Source organism: Hylaeus anthracinus, unplaced genomic scaffold (genome assembly GCF_026225885.1).
Source record: "Hylaeus anthracinus isolate JK02 unplaced genomic scaffold, UHH_iyHylAnth1.0_haploid 12000, whole genome shotgun sequence".
Classification (NCBI taxonomy): domain Eukaryota; kingdom Metazoa; phylum Arthropoda; class Insecta; order Hymenoptera; family Colletidae; genus Hylaeus; species Hylaeus anthracinus.
Genome location: NW_026534347.1, coordinates 5761477 through 5781025, shown reverse-complemented (window position 1 = coordinate 5781025; position 19549 = coordinate 5761477). Strand labels below are relative to the sequence as shown.

At 46.1% G+C, this 19549-nt stretch overlaps 2 protein-coding genes across 2 annotated transcripts in view; one reads left to right on the top strand and one right to left on the bottom strand.

Annotated features, from left to right (window-relative positions):
- Positions 1-15020, top strand: part of LOC128890126 (GPI mannosyltransferase 2) — a 112778-nt gene extending 97758 nt beyond the window's left edge. Inside the window, exon 4 of the transcript XR_008460555.1 lies at positions 13679-15020. The gene's annotated coding sequence lies outside the window, so the exon portion shown is untranslated. The remainder of the gene's footprint in view (positions 1-13678) is intronic.
- Positions 1-19549, bottom strand: part of LOC128890119 (uncharacterized) — a 124476-nt gene that overhangs the window by 89589 nt on the left and 15338 nt on the right. The window contains exon 3 of the mRNA XM_054148341.1: positions 3397-6881. Within this exon, the coding sequence (XP_054004316.1) occupies positions 3397-6881 (3485 nt within the window). The remainder of the gene's footprint in view (positions 1-3396; positions 6882-19549) is intronic.

Here is a 19549-nt window from a genome sequence, read left to right as displayed (position 1 = left end):
ACGCTTCTTGAGTACTCTCGAGGGACCACCAGCATCGCCTATGCTCCATTTCGATTAACGGCTAGTGGAATTTTAAACTCGAGTTTTTAGTTATCGAATAAAAAGCATTGTATATGGATGACATGACGATCAACGTGAGAATCCTGAAACTAAGTAATGCTATTGCAGCTTTTCGATTTTTCTATAACAAATATCGTGTTCTAGTTGCGTGTAATTTCCTGTACAAACTCGACAAGGATTTATTTTATTAGGCGATGGGGGCGCCTTATGCAATAGAGCAGGGGGTCGGTGACCTATGGCACGCGGGCTAAGCAGCGATCCACGATGCTATAACATTCGATCGTCTAAATACAAGTTTAAATAGAATCAGAAAGGAAAGGAAAGTATTTAATTTCTAATAAAAGTATCAGGAAAACGCGAACAACAAACACGCCAACTTAAACAGAAACCATCAACGTTACGTGGTAAAACCGAATCTAGTTTACGACCGTGTGCCACGCAGAGCCGTTCCTGTTTGCAAAATAAACAACACACGGAGGGTGTCATCAAGAAACATTGGAGGAGTCATTATCGAGGAAGGAGCCAGACGATTGTTCCATAAAATCTCCGCGGGGCTTAACCATCGCGGTTATTAGCTGTTACGCAAGCGCGTTAGGGCTCCACCCGAGCCGATACAATGCATAATAAAAGACATAATGGATCCAGTCCAACCGTAGATTACCGTCGAACACGAAAAACGCATTACGCGGCCGAGTAAACGTTTCGATAAAAATCTCAAGGTAGCCAGCGAGGCCTGGCCGCTCGAGCCTCGCTGTAAAACAAGATCATTAATTGTCGGTTAGTCGTGGACCGAAGGTAACTCGAACGGACCTCCAATTTGCTACGTGAACCACCTGTCCGCGATCGGTGGAATGAAACGTTTCGCAACGATCCCTCCACCCACCGTGGGACCATGCAAATGGGATTTTATGAGCGTCTTTCACCCGCTTCCAGACCATTGTTACCACTTTTCGACCTCGACTGGTATGGCCGTCCGCTGCGTCCGAGCCATTAATCTTTCCCTTCTGCCAGGGAACGTCGATACGTATCCTGGTTTGCGAAATCGCGCCCAGGAAAGCGATTCCTCGATGCCAATGGCCGCCGCGTTCGCTGTAAGCGCGAGCCGAACGGTGAAACCGTTCAGGGGACTTGTAAAACGGCGCGAAACAATTACCGTTGCAAGTTACCGACGTCTCCGACTGATTAGATAGCCGTGTCGAGTCGAAGACTTTATGGACACCCTGTTTTCTCTCGCGGAAAGGATTGCTGGGTGACTGGTAGCTGTACTCGAAGGGGGGAAGTATACAGTCGAACACCTTTCGCTATTGTTCATATTTTAATACGTTGATCGCCCATATATGAATGGAAGTGCTTTCCAACGAATTAATTGTGAAAGTCAAAATTTGGAATTCTGGTGAATTATCACGATAAATGTTCGATTACGTAGTTACAAATAGTCTAAATAATATTTAATCCTAACAAAAATTTTCAAGAATATTTGTCTGGAATATCCTTATGTAGTAATAACTAACGTCGATGGCTGAATTCGCAACTAAAAGTCCTTGTAACCCCAAAAGCATCGGTTAGGGCTACTAACGGTTACTCGACCAACTTGCGTATCACACGGCGCATCTTTCTCTAAAATAAACGAATCAGAAGCGATTGTAGATAGCACTTTCCAGCGACTCATTCCGTATACGCGTCAAGACATCCGACCTTGATGAACTTTCGTCTTCACCTAACGGGAGGGATCGCAGCCGAATAAGCGCGACGAACTTCCATCCGAGAAGACGGATGTTCCCTCGGTACGGTTATACCACGGGGGAATTATTTATCATACGAGTTAAATGTTACGTCCGATAAATCTACCGGCGTAGGCACACTTTCCGAGAGAATGCAGCTGACTTTTACATCGATGATCGTTCGAGCACTATATCATTATTCTTGGCACGGAAGCCTGGACACCGAGAGAGCTCCGTTACCTAAGGCAACGTACACATGCAAGTATACGGACACGTGCACGTGACGTTCCTTAGGTAATTAGGAAAATCTGGATCTAAGAGAATTTCGTTCAAAAATTATTCACGAATGCGGAACATTTTCTTTGTTTGGTGACGTTCACCATAAACCACGGAAACAATTAGTCCCCCCTCCACTGACAAGGAAGAAATACCTCGACACCTGATTCCAAGGAACCTGCAATTGGTTTAATTAATCGGAACGCGGAACCAGGAGACACGAAGCAATGCCAAACCGATAGGTCATTTATCATCCAGAGAATTGAAACCGTTTCGCAAACGGGGATTTCTAAATACACTCAGCGCGGTTCAATCTAATTGGATTTTCCTATTGCGCGATGAAATTTCCAGCGACTGCCGTTAGCCAAATGCGTATCTTTCAATTAGGAAGGTAATTCCGATCCGAGCACACGACGACCGCAAATCAACTTTTCATGCCACGCAACGGTGTCTCATCGCCGTTTCAGCTCGGCTAGGCGTTGTTCCAAGTAAACGCAAGACCCTTAGAAACCGGAAGCATTCGATAATTGGGATCTCATACCGTTCCCGAGTGCGCGGTTGCGTCACGCCTAACTGTATACCAGCCGGCGGAAAGTACTCGCAACGGTGGACTCGCGATCACGCCCACGCAGTGGAAACGTTTTTCGGAGCATTTATCAAGCTGCTAATACATAAATGTTTGCAGGAGCAGTTTCCCTTTTATTTGTTACCAGTTTATTAATTGTCTTGTGGCTACAGTCAGTCCTAGGTAGAAATATTTTCGAGATACAAGAATGTGAACAGAAATATATTTTTGAACCCAGGATAAAAGAGTACCTCCTTAAGGTTTTCTCTTCAACTAGAGAATTTTTTTAACGTAATTTAGAAAGAATATTTCAAGAACCTCGAGCAAACAGAGTATAAAGAGAAACGTATTTTTTAACCCAAGCTAAAAAGAGTACTTCCTCAAAGTTTCCTGTTCGACTGCGGAATTTTTTTAATGTAATTTTAAAGTAGTATTTTAAAGAGCTCGAATTTTAAAAAAGAATTGTTCAGTGTTGCACCGCCATAAGGACTGGAACCGCAGTCCTGTCCATCAAAGACATTCCCCGCGTTATCGCGGAAGTGGTCTTCGAGGACCGTAAGAAGCCATCCGCGGTGATCCACGACGATCGGATAAGCCCCGAGGTCCGCGGTTGTAAAAGAACTTTATAACGCTTCGGATTATACGACCGTCACAGGCCATCCGTCTCGGCCGATCCGCGGTGATTCCACGTCTTTCAAAACGCAAACATAAGGAGATAACCGCTACGGTTCCCTTCCCTTCGACCCCAAAGTCGGACCACAAAGAGTTCCTTACCTGATTGATGTCGCTGCCCAGGTCCCTGGCGCTCTTCGCGCTCCTCAGCTGATCGCCGCGGTACTCCCTGTACCTCATCGTTACTTCGTCGTCCGTCAGCGCGCCGCTGCTGTTGCTTCTCGCGTTCTTCTTGCTCTTCTCCTCCTTCGCCTTCTTCTCTTTCTTACTAAACAGCTGCTTTACTTTGCTCATGGTGCCGCTCTTCTTCGCAGCCTTCTTCTCGTACTTTTTGTCAGCGCCTGACGGCGGTTTCGCGGTGACCGGCGACGACTTCGCCGCGTCGTTCGTATACTTGTCGTACTTCCGTTGCTCGGAGGACGTGAGGTTCATGTTCCGGTCCGTGTGCCGTCTCTCATGCTTGATGAACTGCCGCGTGACGAAACCCTCGTCCTCCGACTCGATCTGCTCCCGCCGATCCACTTCCTGTGAATCGCGCCTGTAATCGTTCTCGATCCCGGAATCGGCCAGACGATCCTTCCGATCGGAATCGCTGAGCCGTGTCTCGCGGTGACGGCGCTCGGTGTGCGCTCGAATTTCCTGCCTGGTGTGCCTGGACTTGCCGCCCTCGTGGAAGGCCCTGGGCGGCCTAGTCGGGCTCTCGTCGAAAGGCTCCAAACGTCCAACGGAAGCCTTCGCTCGCGGGCTGTCCCTCGCGTCCGAGTCGTCGAAATAATCCAACCGATTCCTCGACCTTCGTAACGGCTTCTTCGGGTCCTCGTCCAATTTTCGATGCTCCTTTCTCAAAGTACGCGAGGTCTCGTCGTATCGAGTCTCGCAACGGATCGAGTCTCGTGCTGTCGTGTCGGAGTCGTAACGGCTGGAGTTGTAACCGCCTCGATCGGTGCGTATCCTTGGCGGAGAACTGTCGTAATCGTCGTGTACCGGGTGTTTGCTGCTGGTGTATCGCTGAGTGGTGCGCGTCTCTTTGTAGTACTTTTTCGATTCGAGCTGACTACTGGTCAGCTGGGAGATGTCCGTGTCGTAGTCATCGTTGGGCCCCTCCCGGAGGCTGTCCAGGTGACGTTTGGTAAACGGCGACCTCTCCTTCCTACCGTTCATCGTGGGACTGTTCATCAGAGGTCGACGCATGTCCCTGGCGTTTACGTAATCCGCGTGGCTGGTGAGATTCTCGTGGGATCTGGTCGTGTACTCGCTCCTCAGCGCCCTCACTCTCGCGTTCTCGCCTATCTCATCCAAACGCTGCGTGGACTTGCTCATGCCGCGTATGGACTCAAAGTTCTTCTTCTTCTGGGACGGATAGGCTTCCCTGGGTCTAGCGTCGCGATCTAGAAAATCGTCGCTTTTAGAAAACTTCCTCTCGGTGGACGTGAACTTCTTAGCAATGATAGGCGACGAGAGAACGTTAACATTCTCCTTACTCTCGCGATAGTGATGAGGAGTCTCCACGGGATGAAAATTGGGCACCTTGTAGGGACTGCTAGTATTCCTCACAGGCTGGAATCTTTCTTCAGGGCTGGTCCTGCTCTTGTCGCTGAGAAAAGGCTTAAAATCGTCCGCGTACCCTTTATGCGTTCTCGTTTCCACTATGTACTTATCCCCGTATTTATCCGTCCTGGTCTCAACCTTGTACCCGTCCCGCGGTTTCGTGTCTATGTACCCGTCCGTCGGTATTTTATTCGTGATCTTCTTCTCGTAGCCGTACACCTTGCCGTTATCCTCGTGTATCTCCTTCTCGAATATGTACTTCTCGCCGTTGCTGTTCGTGCGTGTTTCCGTTATGTAGGTATCCATGTAACGTTTCGGCGAGGCGACGCGATTCGGCGTAACCGGGGACGGCACGATCGGCTTATCGATGATCTCGTGTTCCGACTTCTTAATCGGAACGTTAGCGGTGTTCTTCGCGGCGAACATCTCGTCCGCCAGGAGCCGCGACTTGATCCTGGACTCTAGCAGATCGCGTCTGGCGCTCAACTCGGACGTCTTGTTCGATATTCCTTGCGTCTGCCTGGCTTGGTACTCGTTCACCCTTTGCCTCGCGTCCGTTCCGTCGGCTCTGCCTCGTCCCGAGGTGTCGACGAACACCGTCGACGTGTACTTGTCCGGTTTGTCGTAGAGGCGTCGATCGATCTCGTCGAATTCGTGGCGCCGTTTCGCGTCGGTGCTTCTGGTAGCGTAGTCTTGCGTGCCGGCGTAATGACCAGGGAAGTGAGCGGTGCTGGTTTTTCGATCTTCCTCGTATCTCGACTTGAACGCGTTGATCTCATTGTTGCGCCTCAGGTCGCTGCTGTACGAGTAATCCGTCCTGCGGTACTCCTTCTCCGCGGGACTGTTTTCTCTCGAGGAGTCCTTCCTCTCGAGACCTAGGCCCTCGTCGCTGTCCGAGTGACTCCTCTGCGCCTTCTTCTTATCGGTCTGCACCTGAGCGTAAATCACGTTTGTCTGCGGGGGCGGCGGGCTGCACGACTCGTTTGGTCTGGTATAAGAGAACGGCCGGTTGTTGTTGTGACCGAATCCAGGCCCAGGCGAGACCATCGTTCGCGTCAGCTGGGGCGGTGGCGACCGATCGGTGGACAATCGGTGAATCATCTTGTGTATCGTTGACTCTTCGTCGCGTTGCTGAAGATCGTATCGACTGCTGTGCAGCATGCTACTCGCGCCGACCTTGTCTACTTCGTCGAGCCCGGTGTCCTTTGCCGGTGAAGGGGTCCTGGTTACCTTCTCCCTCCTCCCTTCTCCTTCCTCGTTGATCTTGTTATCGTCCTCTAGCTCGATAGGTATGCGTCGCACGGTCGCTTTGTTCTCCCTCGTAGGCGATATCGGCGGCTTCGATACAGTCACTTCCGTCTCTACGCGCTCCTCCCGCGTTACCGTTTCGGCATCGGTGTCCTCCTGCTTCGACTTCTTCGCCTCTGGTCGACTAGTGCCCTCGCCCGCGTCGATCCTACCGAAGTGGAACGGCTGCTGATCGACGTGCGGCGACGCCTCGATTATAGGGGACAGTTGTTTCTTGGCGCGGACGCTGCTCAGGTGGGATCCCTCGCTCTCACTGCCGCTTCTCTTGCGGTGCGATCGCGTCGATGTGCCGGCGTCGCTCGCGCTACGCCCCACTGGTTTCCTCTTTCGTTCCAACTTCGGCGAGAAGAACTTGGCTAGGGTGCCCCTCAGCTTCTTCGCGCTGGCATCGCTCCCGCTCCTCTCCAGTGCTTTCTTCTTCGGTCTCGGTGTACCGACGAGGTCCGCGCTGGTCGTTGCGCCGATTTCCTCGCTTCTGCGTCTCACATCGAGCGGCAGCTCCGGCCTCTTCTTGTTACGACGCGCCGGGAGTGTGCTGAACCGACCGGGCAATCGTCTATTGTCGTGGGCGACGCACTGAAGGCTGCCCGCTTGCTGAAGCACCAGCGCCGCCTCCTGAGCTAGGTCCTCTTTGCTTCTCGACGCTATGCTCTCTTTGTGGACGGGGGTGGCGATCAACCTGCCTTCGCCATCTCCTGCGAGTGCCGCGGTCACGCGGGGTGCTCCACGTCCTGCAACATCACCACCCATCGTCTCGATTAAATTCTACTCGGGACAGTACCTTGGTAGATTGGTAAGTACAATCAGTCCAATAAATATTTCTTTAAAGCGCAGAGATTTAAAGCAGCACCCATTTTTTAAACAATTATTTTGATTGTATGAGATTGGTACTTGGGACACGAGTACATTATTGAGCGAAGAATTAATTATTTAGATAGTGCAGATAAATTTGTTAGAAAGAATCTCACCACTTGCATTATATTAGTACAACTTAAGATCGTATCTTTCACAACGATCGTATGGATAATAAAACTGGTACGAGAGAATAAATCTCAGGATCCATTTTAAGTTCAAAACGAAAACGCTTGCGTGTTTTTTCTTATTTTTCTCTGTTCATTCTCCCTCGTATCCTCGATAAATCATCTATAGTATTACTGTTAGTTGTCTCTGTTACAGCGAGGCCTTGCTCGGCTCCTAATTGCTAAATAATCACAGCAGGAGATGGAACGAAGCAATTATTGTCCGTTCCACTCAACTCTGTCGATCCAACGTCGCTCGAATTTCGATCTGGCTTATTCAGGAGATCGTTATTCGAAATTAACTGGAGCGCCGAGCGCTCCCGTTCCTCAAGAAGCGGCCAAAAAAACGCGAGAGTTTAATCTCGCTCGGGAAGCTAATTAAGAACAACGAAACAAAAAAAAAATCCGCCCAGAAGTCATTTTAATCGCAAAGTCGGAACAACCATCCGACGACGATCCCTTTTTTTCCACCGTCGCGACAAAAACCGCGACAAACACGGAACATGCCTCGACTCTGCGTCATCGCTGTCTAACGAAGGAATCGAAAATCACGGGATTTTAATTGGAACGGAGATCGTCTGGAAACGATCATTAGGATACGAAAGAGATGACGTACAAATTAGAGTGGTGTGGAATATATCCTGGTCTTTTATTTTAAGTGAAAGTATACACGATGACGTCTACCATATAATGATATTAAAATCGTATCTGTATCACTGATAATGTATTACCAATACGCATAAAATGCTCGATTTAGATTAAGGGCGAGGATTCGCAACGTTAACGAGATTATTATACGGTACATTTATGAAATAGAGGACCACCCCATCCAAACAAACGTGATTTTTCTCGTGGTATCGCATTAATGTGGCCACGACTGTGATTCCATCGCAGATAATGGATCCAGGCGATGAGGCGCATTATTGGATTTGTAAATTAGCGATTTATGTTAAGCAGAGCCGGCCTGGTCGTTACCGGTTAATCACCATGTTTAATCAGATGCTAGTAGCTACTAGACCTCGGACACGAGGGTCCAATCATCTTTATAATTCACCAGCAACAAGAAACCGCTCCTCCTCTCTCGGGCCAATTGATCGTTAAACCGAAACAAATATCATCTCGTCCGCATTGTTTAATTACTGTCCAATATAATCAACCGTAATCGTTGCTATCATAGATATAAATCCCACCAAACGACTTTTTTTTGTTGATGAGATCGAACGATCCTTTCCCACAGAAAGTGAAACTATTACTTCTCTGCAGCGAGTCATCGTGGTAATGTTTTTAATCTTGAACGTAATCATTCGAGTGTAAGCATGCGAACAGATTTGATCCTTTTTTATCTTTTATATTTTCTCAATGAATGATTCCACATACAATTCTATAATAAGCCAATTTCTATTTATAATTTAATCAATTTATACAGAAAAAGATGTTTATCAAACCAGAACCACGATCAAAGAAGTTACCAGATGATCTCATCTGAACTGCGTCATACACATCCAAAGTAACTCCATCTGATAACCAGATCTACAAAAAAAGTCTCCTAAATGTAAGCTTCTACGACTAACACGTCCTCCCATTAGAAATCGAAAGTAGAATTTCCCCTTCGATACAATTCAGAACAGCCATTAAACGTCCAGTCCAATATGGGTTACGACTCCTCGCCTGTTATTTTCTTTGGGACGGATAATGGAAATCGTGGTTCAATTTAAAATTCAACTCGTATGCTCGTGCACCGACGTAATACGCAATTTGACCTTTTCGACGCGCGCACGCCTCGCAAACTCGGTTCGAGCGAGCGCGAATCGTTGCCGAACACAGGAAATCGGTCCTAAACCGCGGTTCTAAGTTCAACGGGTGTGTGTACACGATGAAACGTGTGCCACGTTAAGGCCTCTTTGATTCACCCGTGGATCGTATTTCTGCGGTACAATCATCGTACCATTTCCAGCCGCGATTTCCTTCGACCGACGTACGACTCGTTAGATAATTAATGACATGTTCCGTTGCGAAACCTTTTACAGAGGACGAAGTCGTATCGTAATTACGCTGCTCGTTGTATCGGCTCGCTTCTTGTAATTGCTATTCTAAATTTGTCCAGCGGTTGAATCGGTCCACGTCGAATGAGTTTGGGAGACTCGTAAAATCCGTAGTGAAAGGGAGAATATAAATTGAAAGGAACGTAACAATGGAAACTTTTCCCAATGCTTTCGTTGGTACGCCAAGAGTTCGTAAGCTTCGTACGTGCTGTCGTAATTTTTCCTGTGCTGATATATACTGTGGGAAAGAAAAGTTGTCTCCGCGTTAGATTCTACCGAGTCCTTTCGAATTTTCCGCTGGGATAATTAAACAGAGGAAAGACCGTGTTTGATTTAATCTCCGCTTCATATTACGTCTTCGCTTCCAGAGTGAACGCTGGTAATCACTCGATGCTCTCAACAAATATCATGTACCAGTGACCTTTCCATAACCGTGTACCTTCCACAACCACAGCCCCGGCGTGCACGTTTCTCGGCAGAAATTAATTGACGTGCCAACGACGGGAACCATTTTTACCAGATCCGTTCTGCACGTCGGGTAATTGAAGCCATGCGTTCGAGCGGGGCTCGTGTTTCGGCGAGCAATTTTCGGTGAGCGGTTAACCCTTTCGTGCGGGGTCAGGGCGAATTCACGATACCTCTCCTACCGTTGCTTTCGCGGCAAACAAAATATAAGAAAAGTTAGTGGAAATTGAATTTAGAGTTCTTTTTGTCATATGCAAATATTAGGTACAGTTGATAGTAAAGGAGATGATAACGATGTAATTCTTTTAGCATTCAACACACGAGCTACGAAAAGGATTCCGTCTAAATCTAGATTATTATCGATAACTCTTTAGGCTTTGCTTTCACAGGAAATGTGTATATAACAAAAGTTAGTGGAAATTAAATTTCTGATCCTTTTTGTTCCACGCAAATTTTCGATAAAGTCAATAACAGCTGAGATATCCTTAACGTAACAAAATAACAGCCTAGAAGTTATCCCCTGCTCTGAATTAATAAACCGATATCGACGCGTACTGTAACATACGAGCACGCACTCAATCGGAGCAATTATGCGCATGCAAATTCACCGTAATTAGGAGAACGTTCGCGTCCTCCATGACCAAAGTTGAACGAGCTAATGATCCCTCCTGCGAGACCGTTGACGGATTTACAGCGTCATTGTCGCGGTTCCACGAGCCTGGAGCACCTACGAGCGACCTCATCGGCGAACATCTTGTCGAGGTCATCGACGAGGACCCCGGGAACGAGGTCGCAGTCGGGATTAGCGTTTCTGTTCGCCTACTAAACCGCCGTACCACTTATAGTACCTATAATGCCGTGCACCATTTCCACCGGGCTCGTCTCTCGTGGGAAATCGTTGTTAAATGGAGACTGAATCCACTCCGCGGTCGTTCTTTGCCAACTTTTATGAGCTTCTGTTTACGCTAACAACCTCCATTCGCTCGTTCTTCCTCGCATTCAGCGACTAATAGCCGCGCATTTAGAACGCGTTGCCGAAGAAACGACCGCCCCTGCCATTTTCTATATTTACTTCTCTTTTTTTTCTTCTTTCCATCGCTCATCCATGGAAAGGAGATAATTTAGAGGCTTGGAAAGTGGCGGAAGTTGCAGTAAGCCATCGGTACCGATGCTGGAACGTCTTTTAATTGGTCTAGGGTTCCAAGAAGTTACGCAGAAGTGAGCAAATATTGATGATTACACTTGGAAGATCAAAAATGAAGTGCTTCGATAGTATCTCTTGTACTCTTTATGTGGATGATGAATTTAATTGGGGTTATGTTTTCAAAGGGTTCCAGCAGAAGTGAGCTAATGGACATACTTAGAAAGGACTACACTTGGAAAATTCGAAACGAATTACTTAATCGGTATTTCTTGTAAGGCCTGTATAATTACTGTCTTGCTATAGAAGAAACACACGCAAGATCGTAGAAAGCAAATCTATCAGAGGATGACCTGGAATGGAAGGAAGATCGACGATGTAATCGTGTCAGAACCAGGGAATATTCTCTAAATACAATCATATGTTTACGTGGAAAAAGATTCTTAAAGAAATCGTTTGTGGGAAGCGTGATAAGTGTATCATGCTTGCAACATGGGAAGAATCATGAGACTACAATGGGTGCTAATGTTCTAATCTTCGTGCTAGGGCTATGAGACCGGTACTGAATGCTAAACAAGTTACGCGTGTGATATACTTCCAATTTCCAACGACTTACGTATCTTATCAGAAACGTGCTTTCTTTTTTTATTACTGGCTACCAAGCACTCGAAAATTTTACAAATTAAATAGGAACAGATTTTATTGCGTACTGATAAAACTACTGGAAACGATAAGGTGCCTATAACAAAAAATCATACATAAATACATAAATGTACATTAAATTCGTACATTTATACTGGAGTGAGTTATGAATTGTGCAAACATGCAACAAACACTGCGATCAGGGACCTAGTTAGCAGCAACGCGTAGCCTGCCAAGGGGAATTACGGAAACCGAGGTAAAAAAGATGAACGATCGTAATTGATTCCAATTAGTCGGGATTATTCGCACTTTACGCAGCTATCTAGAATAGTTCCGATCGGCCAGTACGTCGACGGCTACGTAATGGCGCGTTTCATGGAAGCGTCGCGTCGCGTGTAAATACCGCGAATCATGTTGTTTCGCATCACGAATTCATCGGACGCGCGCGCAACATACCTTCCGGCTCTGCAATAATCGCTCGATAATTAAATCCACGATCGTTTCACGAGACGCCTGCATACCAATCGTTCCTGAAGCATAGTAATCGAGGCCACCACAGGTTTCGTTGTTGGACTTGAGGCTTTTAGTTTGGAAGGCTTGTTCCATTTTCAACGAGGACATCTTCAGGTTAGGGCTACGTGATACAGGAAGGTTGAAGGATAAGGAAATTAATTTGTAGACATTTGTATATAAAGTCCAAAAGTCACAGAAGAACATCATTTTGGGACTAGTGTTCCAGAAACTGTATCATTATAAATATAAACCAAATTTCCAATTGGAATTTAAAAAATTATTTATTTGGTACTCCCAAAATAGGACTTGATACAATCAAAGAACAAACTACCTAGAGCCCTGGATACCAAGCACAGCCACGACTTTCATAGTCAATATTTCAGCATGCACGCGTCGCCGTAATAGTACCGTAAGTATGTAATCCGCTGGACGTGTACTCACGCCCATAGGGGTGAAGTGATTGAGACATGGAGTAACATTGAAACCGAAATGGGTCGAATATTCTAAGTGTCAGCGTCGAAGAGCACGGAATCGACTGAATCCATGGGACAGGTACCCTCCCGTTCATTTCCATTTTTCCCAAGCCCTGAAGCAGTTTAAACTCGTTCAACGATAATGGAGAGAAAAATACTCGGGTGAGCACTATTGCCGCCACGACGATAGGCTATCGACCAAGCATCGATCGAGGCTCACGATCGGCACTTGTAGGAACATCAATTCCCGCCTTGGCATACGTGCACCACATGCTAAAACACCGGGAGCATCTCTGTATCTCTTTTTCTCCAAGCCTAACAGGCGCGAACCGTGCTCCACGAGCGTTTCTCCTCGCGGCGTATCCTGCAGATAATTAGTCTTCTGGATCGCGGCATCAGCTACGAGTCCACCGTGGTTCTATTGATTTCTCTCACTCGGGCCCGTATTTCTAGTGTTACTCGTTTACCACGTTCCACGGTTCTTACATAGCGCGATTATTTAACCTCGATATCTGCCCGTACCACTTTTTACGCGGAACGCGCCGACGCTGAGGGCGGTGGGGCTGTGTTCCAGTGGAATGCTGATTGTTTTCGAGGCGTTTCTTTCCTTTTTTTTTTTTTGTACCACGATATCGTTCGCGCTTAATAAGATGTAGACCGTAATGGAGTTCGCGGTGCAGGTGAGCTTGATTGCGGCGTGTTTGGAATGTTTTCGCCTTTGGTTGGGTATTTTATTGGGAGAATGAAGCCTTTTGACGAAGAGATGAATGGAAAACTGGTGGAAATGTAGAGCTTCTGATAATATGGTGACTTATCTAACAAAATTTGCAAATGTTTGGTGGCCAGTTACTTGTCAAGGGTACGAAGTAATTGCAACTGGAGACGAAAACACATTTCTGATAAGATAGTAAGTGATAAGTAGAAGAAACTTTTTGACGAAGTGGTGGCTGAAGACCTGGTGAAAAATGTTCACACTGTCATTTATCTTTCTACTTAACATTATATTCCTTACTCCATAAAGTAATCGTTTCATTGAACCTCCGGAGAAATTACATTCAATCTTGATCCCCACGTAAAAAATGTCCCAGACTTCTAGATAATAATATTCATCTAGTATGAAGAGCTCTGTATCCCTCTTCGTAAGTTTCATTGCTTCGTTATCATTTAAGTTTTCAGAGGTAATTATTTAGAGGGGTAATTAAACCAGGTTATAATTTGATCGATGTTTTTCAGTCGTGGCACGAGATGGTCCCTCCGAAGCGGAGGATCGAGCCACGAGGCTTGACAGCAGGTGCTTCAAGGACCCACGGGGCCTTCTGGCCGCGGTGGTGGGGATACGGGGCCCAGTGGGGAGGGACGAATTGCCGGAAGTGCAAGTGGCGTCTTGCCGTGGCGGGTCAAAGATCGCGCAGCGGTGCTGACCCACTGCTTCGAGGGCTGTAAACGCTGTAAACGCTTCCACGGCTCGATGGTACGGATCATCGCGCGAACCGAGGCAACGGTAATTTTACCGACGATCACGAGCATAAATTAATATCACGGTTATCTGATCGTTACTGCGAGCCTGGTCACGTATGAATTTAACCATCCCTCCCTCCCTCCCTCCCTCCCTCCCTCCCTCCTCTCGATCAGATCCGATCGATAACTGTTACGATAAGTATGAATATAAATTCCGAAGCGTAGATCGCAGAGGCTATCAGCTTTATTATAATAGGGATTCGTCCACGAAAACGGATGGAAAGTCTCATTACACGTAACGGTGGTTGTGGAGTCTTCGAGGTATCGCTGGTTTAATTTAGATACCAGTTTCAGAGAGGCATTCGACACTAAACCTACCAATGTTTCGTTCAGACCTATATCTAAAGACAATATATACATTTATATATTTATATTATGTATAAATGAAAACTGCAACAGGATAATAAAGACAAGAACAATAAAAACTGCATACAGAAGTTTAAAAATGGTCATTTTACTGGTTGTAGTAGGCTCGGTGTTGAACGATTATAGCGATGTATATTTTCAGTGCGATTCGAGCGTATGTGAACACAGGTAAAGATTGATGGTTTCAAAAGAATTTAATTCGATGAGACATATAGGCTCAATCTTTAAGGTAATTATTCCCCCCTCTCGAAAAAGGATAAAATGTGATTTATACTTCATTAAAGGCGTCTTCCTCGAGAGCAACAGACCGGAATGCAACAGGATGCGGCACAATGTTGCAGCGCGATAACAGCGATAATTTCCCGCAACGTTTACAGCACTACCAATTCGTTTTAATCAAACACGCACACTTAAACGCGCGACTTCAAAAGACTCGTCTAGCCATCTAGAATTCATCCCAGCTGCATTCTCCGATTCTTTTCAGCCGGAATCATTCGCGTTCGGGGGGACCTATGAGGGTTTCGCATACAGGTACAATCTCCAGTTACAAGTGCGAAAGGTGTCGAGCACAATCGTAAACGATATTCTTTCGTCGCGGACAACGTCGAAAACATTACTTTGCCAGCGATAGCTGACGCTGCTTCGCGCCGCTGCTTCGCGCCACTGCTATCTTAGCGAGGACCTGTTTCGTTGCCAGTGTTTTCAGATTCGAGTGGACAGCCACCTTTGAATTTCCCGAGGTTAAAGGATTAAAGGATACCTCCGGTTCAAAACAAGAAAGAAAATATTCGAAAAATGACTAGGATTGCAAGTGACGCTATCAAGATTGTGAACTGGCCACACAAATCTGACTCATTGCTACAAAGTAACTAAATCACAGTCGCCGTTATGCAACCTTTGTGACGAGCCCTTTACAGTAAAATATTTAATCGAAGAACGTCAGGGAATACAACACGATATAATAGAGTTTAAACTTTCAAATAGTATGCAGTCAATTAGTAGTACTAAAAAAGTAGTAGTAAATAGTATGCACTTCAAATTAGTCAAGATATTAAAGAAGTGTAATATGTTAAATAAATTATAATTAAATTTTAATCATTAACGTGGTGACTAATAATCTCGTACTTGATGTGACCTTAAATAAAGTAATTAAAAAAAAAAAAAAAAATTGCTGCACCCCGTTTCGCATCCGTCCACCGTATCATCCCCTGGATGGCCGATATTCTATATCGCACGATAATATTTCCTCGTTCGATAGGTTTCACTCTCGAGATAGTTCGTTTAAAAATAGAAACTCGCGCGATTAAACGTCCTTGCGGTCCTACGTTCGCGAGCCTGACACGCGAGAAAGAGCGCGGCGAACGCATTCTTGCACGCGCAGTACTCGACTGGCCAATGAGGATAATTGGGTACGCATAGCGGAAAAAGGCTCTCTTGATTTACGACCGTGAAGTGACTGTTTCTATGAACGGTAGTCGCGATTGCGAAACAGATCGGCCGATTATTCAGTCGTTGATCGAATCATTAGGGGCACAGAGGGAACAACAGGTTTCTCGATAATTGATAAACGAGTGAAAACTGCGGACGAAAGCGAGTTTCGAAATCTGTAAGTCTGCTTTGAAATTTTGGCATTGATATTTTGTGTCTTGAGTCTACCAGAATCAGCACTTTACTGGAGAACAGTGGAATAGTCTCTCTCCAATGTTTGCAAGCGCGTTGCGACACGATAATAGTCGCCAGCCCCCGAAAAACCGCAGACAGAAAACGCATTCGATATTCAGTCAACTCTATACGCCTTGATCTCGCAACGATGCAAGCGGAATACTCGATCCGCAAGCGCGCTCGGTAACCCAATTTGCTCGAGATAAATCATCGCCGAAATAGCGATTATGTAACTATAAATCGTGCACCGATTCGCGCGCATTCGTTGCGATAAATATAATGCGCGCACAATAAATCCCGACGAAAGCATAGACAGCGGGGGCCACGTGATAAATTAACCGGTAACGCAACTTCGAAATGCGATCCGAACGAAAAAGCCACCGCGCGGCGTTTGGTGAGGTCCAACACTCTTACGAGCGGGTCCACTGTCCGGTTCGCGGAACGGGTTTTCTGCGACGGCGAATCGCGACCGTGTCCTTTTTCATTTCACCGTGTCGCCGGTATTATACCGCGGGGTTGCGCGACGCCACGCCGATGGGATCGCTAATCCTATTCTCGTGATTCGTCTCATTTACACCGACCTCTCGCACCCCTCTGGCTTTCCTGCTCGTCCCTTCCTTTCTTTCGCGATGGTTCTTCGAACGAGCGCGGTAAAGCTCGCGCGACCTCCACGTTCCTCGAACGATACCGGTCCATCGGATACTCGCCACTTCCTCGTTTCAGCTGACCGCGGTCTACCTTAAGACCCCTTGGCACGCAACCGAGGATGTCGATCTAAGCTGATCAGCCATGGAACAGGGTGGCCATTAGAAGCGAAAAATTGCCGATAAATCGAGCCTTACCAGCGGAGATGCGTAATTAAAGATACACGGCGACAGGGCGCCGATGTCGATTGGAGGATTTTGATAAAGTTGTTCCCACAGTGGAAAGAATGTTCCAGGGGGTGAGAGGGAGGAAATAGTCGAGGTGTTTTTCAACCCTGGTTTTTCGATTTGTCCAGAATTTATGCGTCGTGGGTGAAAAAATGTCTTTTGTAACAGTTAAAATATCTTGAACGTCACAGAAGTATATGAGTTCGTTTGTATACAACTGAGACTTAATTTATCGAATTTAAACTTGTACTTATTTTTACGACTCGGTTAAATTCTATTCAGATTTATTTACTTTCTTAGTAAAAAGCTTCAACGTGTTAAAATTAATTTTAAAAGAGCAATGGAAAAAGAATTACATGAACTTTCTGTTATATACAGTCAGATTCATAGATATTCTCATTCTCTACGTTTATTGAAGAACTCTGTTTAAATTAAATGATAGGTTCAATGTTTCCAAACAAATTAATATTGTGAGTGTATATAAACGTGTAAAGTCTATTTGTATACGAATTTAATTAATTTAATTTAGACAGAGTTCTTCAATAAATGTAGAGGGCTACGAATACTTATTGGACTGACTGTAATTGATCCCACAGTCCTCAGATCTGAGTTTTACTCGTTTCGATGCTTGCCACTAGATATCGGCTCCGATTCGATACGATAACGTTATATTGCTGATCAGAATTCTCGTCGAAGCCACCACAGAGACCATTCTTACATTGTAAATGAGAATATGTTTATGGGCTGGTAGGCTTGCGTAAAACTGAACGTATGGCAGCTTTAAAACCCAAATAGCTAGTAAAACCGATCCAGGTTTGAATTTCTTTTCTACTCGAGAAGCAGCCGAAGCATTGGCCGAACATAAATGACCACCGTTTATTCGATACGCGATCTTCACGATATCGAACCGTACAGTACAGAAGTACTTCCTTGTACGTTTTTCACAGTTATCACTTGGCCAGTTCGGTTCATGAGAACCTGGTATTATATAGGATTTGTTCAGCAATCGCGCCAGTCGACCAGAATAGAACGGCTAATGCATTCTAACAATTTTACAGTACTACCTAGAGGAAGTGTACACACCGAGGCAATATGTTTACAAACTTTTACATGCAACGCTCAAGTGCTGTCTAATGTCAAGTGCATTCACTTTTCCATTATTAACCTGAACGAGAACACATCGCACTGCTTCGTTCTATCGGATTTAGAACTAGATTTCTATGTATAATGTACCTAGAAGTCTGAATTCAAGCCAAGTTACCATGCAACCTAACAGAGTAGTATTCTCGCGCATGCACGTTGAGATCTGCTGCTATCCCCACCAGGTGATATCCTTAGATCTCACTTTGGACACGTATGCTCCATACAAAATTAATTCCTTCGTAGACACACCGTCTGAGGCACAAATAAATAAAAATTAAATTCAAGAGAATCCACGCAGCCCTTTGAACACCACCCCTGAACCTCTATCGTTCCCAACTACTCCCAACGGCATATTAACAGCACAGTCGTAACAGTTCGAGCCCGCCATTCATTAGCAAAGTAACGAACACCCCGTGCACGATCCCGGGAGCGTATTACACCCCGTTATGCGCGCCAACGGCGGGGTTTAAGGCCGATCCACGGGCAGAGCACGCGACGATCCAGGAAACGCCGCCAGGCGGGATAATGCGGACGACACAAGGGGCCCTTAACAAGCTTGGACGAGGTGCATGCACGAACGCAATGCTGCACCGGCCAACTAGGCTGACTCCTCAGGACCGCCCGCATTGACGACGCCTGGGAGCAAACGAGAGGCCGAGACGCACACGAGGGAGATGGGAGAGGGCCTGAGAGAAAGGGAGAGCAGCTCTAGGGAGCGTACACCTCGCGCCCGGGATAATAAGAAATACGGTGCAGCCGCTAATGCACCGGTCCGAGCCGAGGGTTTTTACCGCGGCGCAAAGTCGCTTCGTAAAAGACGCACCTCTCTTTATCCCGCGCGCCTTACCGCGCCTGGAACACCATACTCCTGCGCTCCGTGGAATGAATCCCCACCCGGAGGGGCCCCGGGAACCGGTGCACCCGATATGTAACGCGACGGTGAACGCGGACGAGTTTCGTAATCGGATTCTACGAATGATTATGGCGCAAGCGTCTCGCGGTGTAAACATGCTTGTTGCGAACCTTTCGAAGCCCGCGTTTTACGACGCCTCGGGTACATCCGGGCGGAATGTCTCGCAATGGGGCGGCGTGGTAACCTAAATTCGTTGACGGGGTATATCGTTCGCCGAGGTCGTTTCACTTGTTTTCGAATCTTAGTTCAGAATTTATTAGATTGTCCAGAAAGTTTGTGCCAATTTTCGCGAAAACTTCAAAGGCACATTTTAATTGTAATATACATTTATTTATATGTATATTTATTGAATTACATTGGTACCATTTTGTTCCACAACCTTTCCACCTTTTAAGGGATGTACGTATATATGTTATTTGTTTTCAGCCATTTCGACATATTCAGACCTGCACCACCTATCAAAAATCAGCGTAGACTTTCCGGACAACCCAATACTTTGTTCGACTCGGTAGTTTGTAGTGGATAGAGAATTAATGGAAAATCTTCATAAGACAGACGATCGCGTCAGGAATATGTCAAATAAATAAATAAGAGATAGAAAAAAAACCACTAATGGTGACATATTATCGA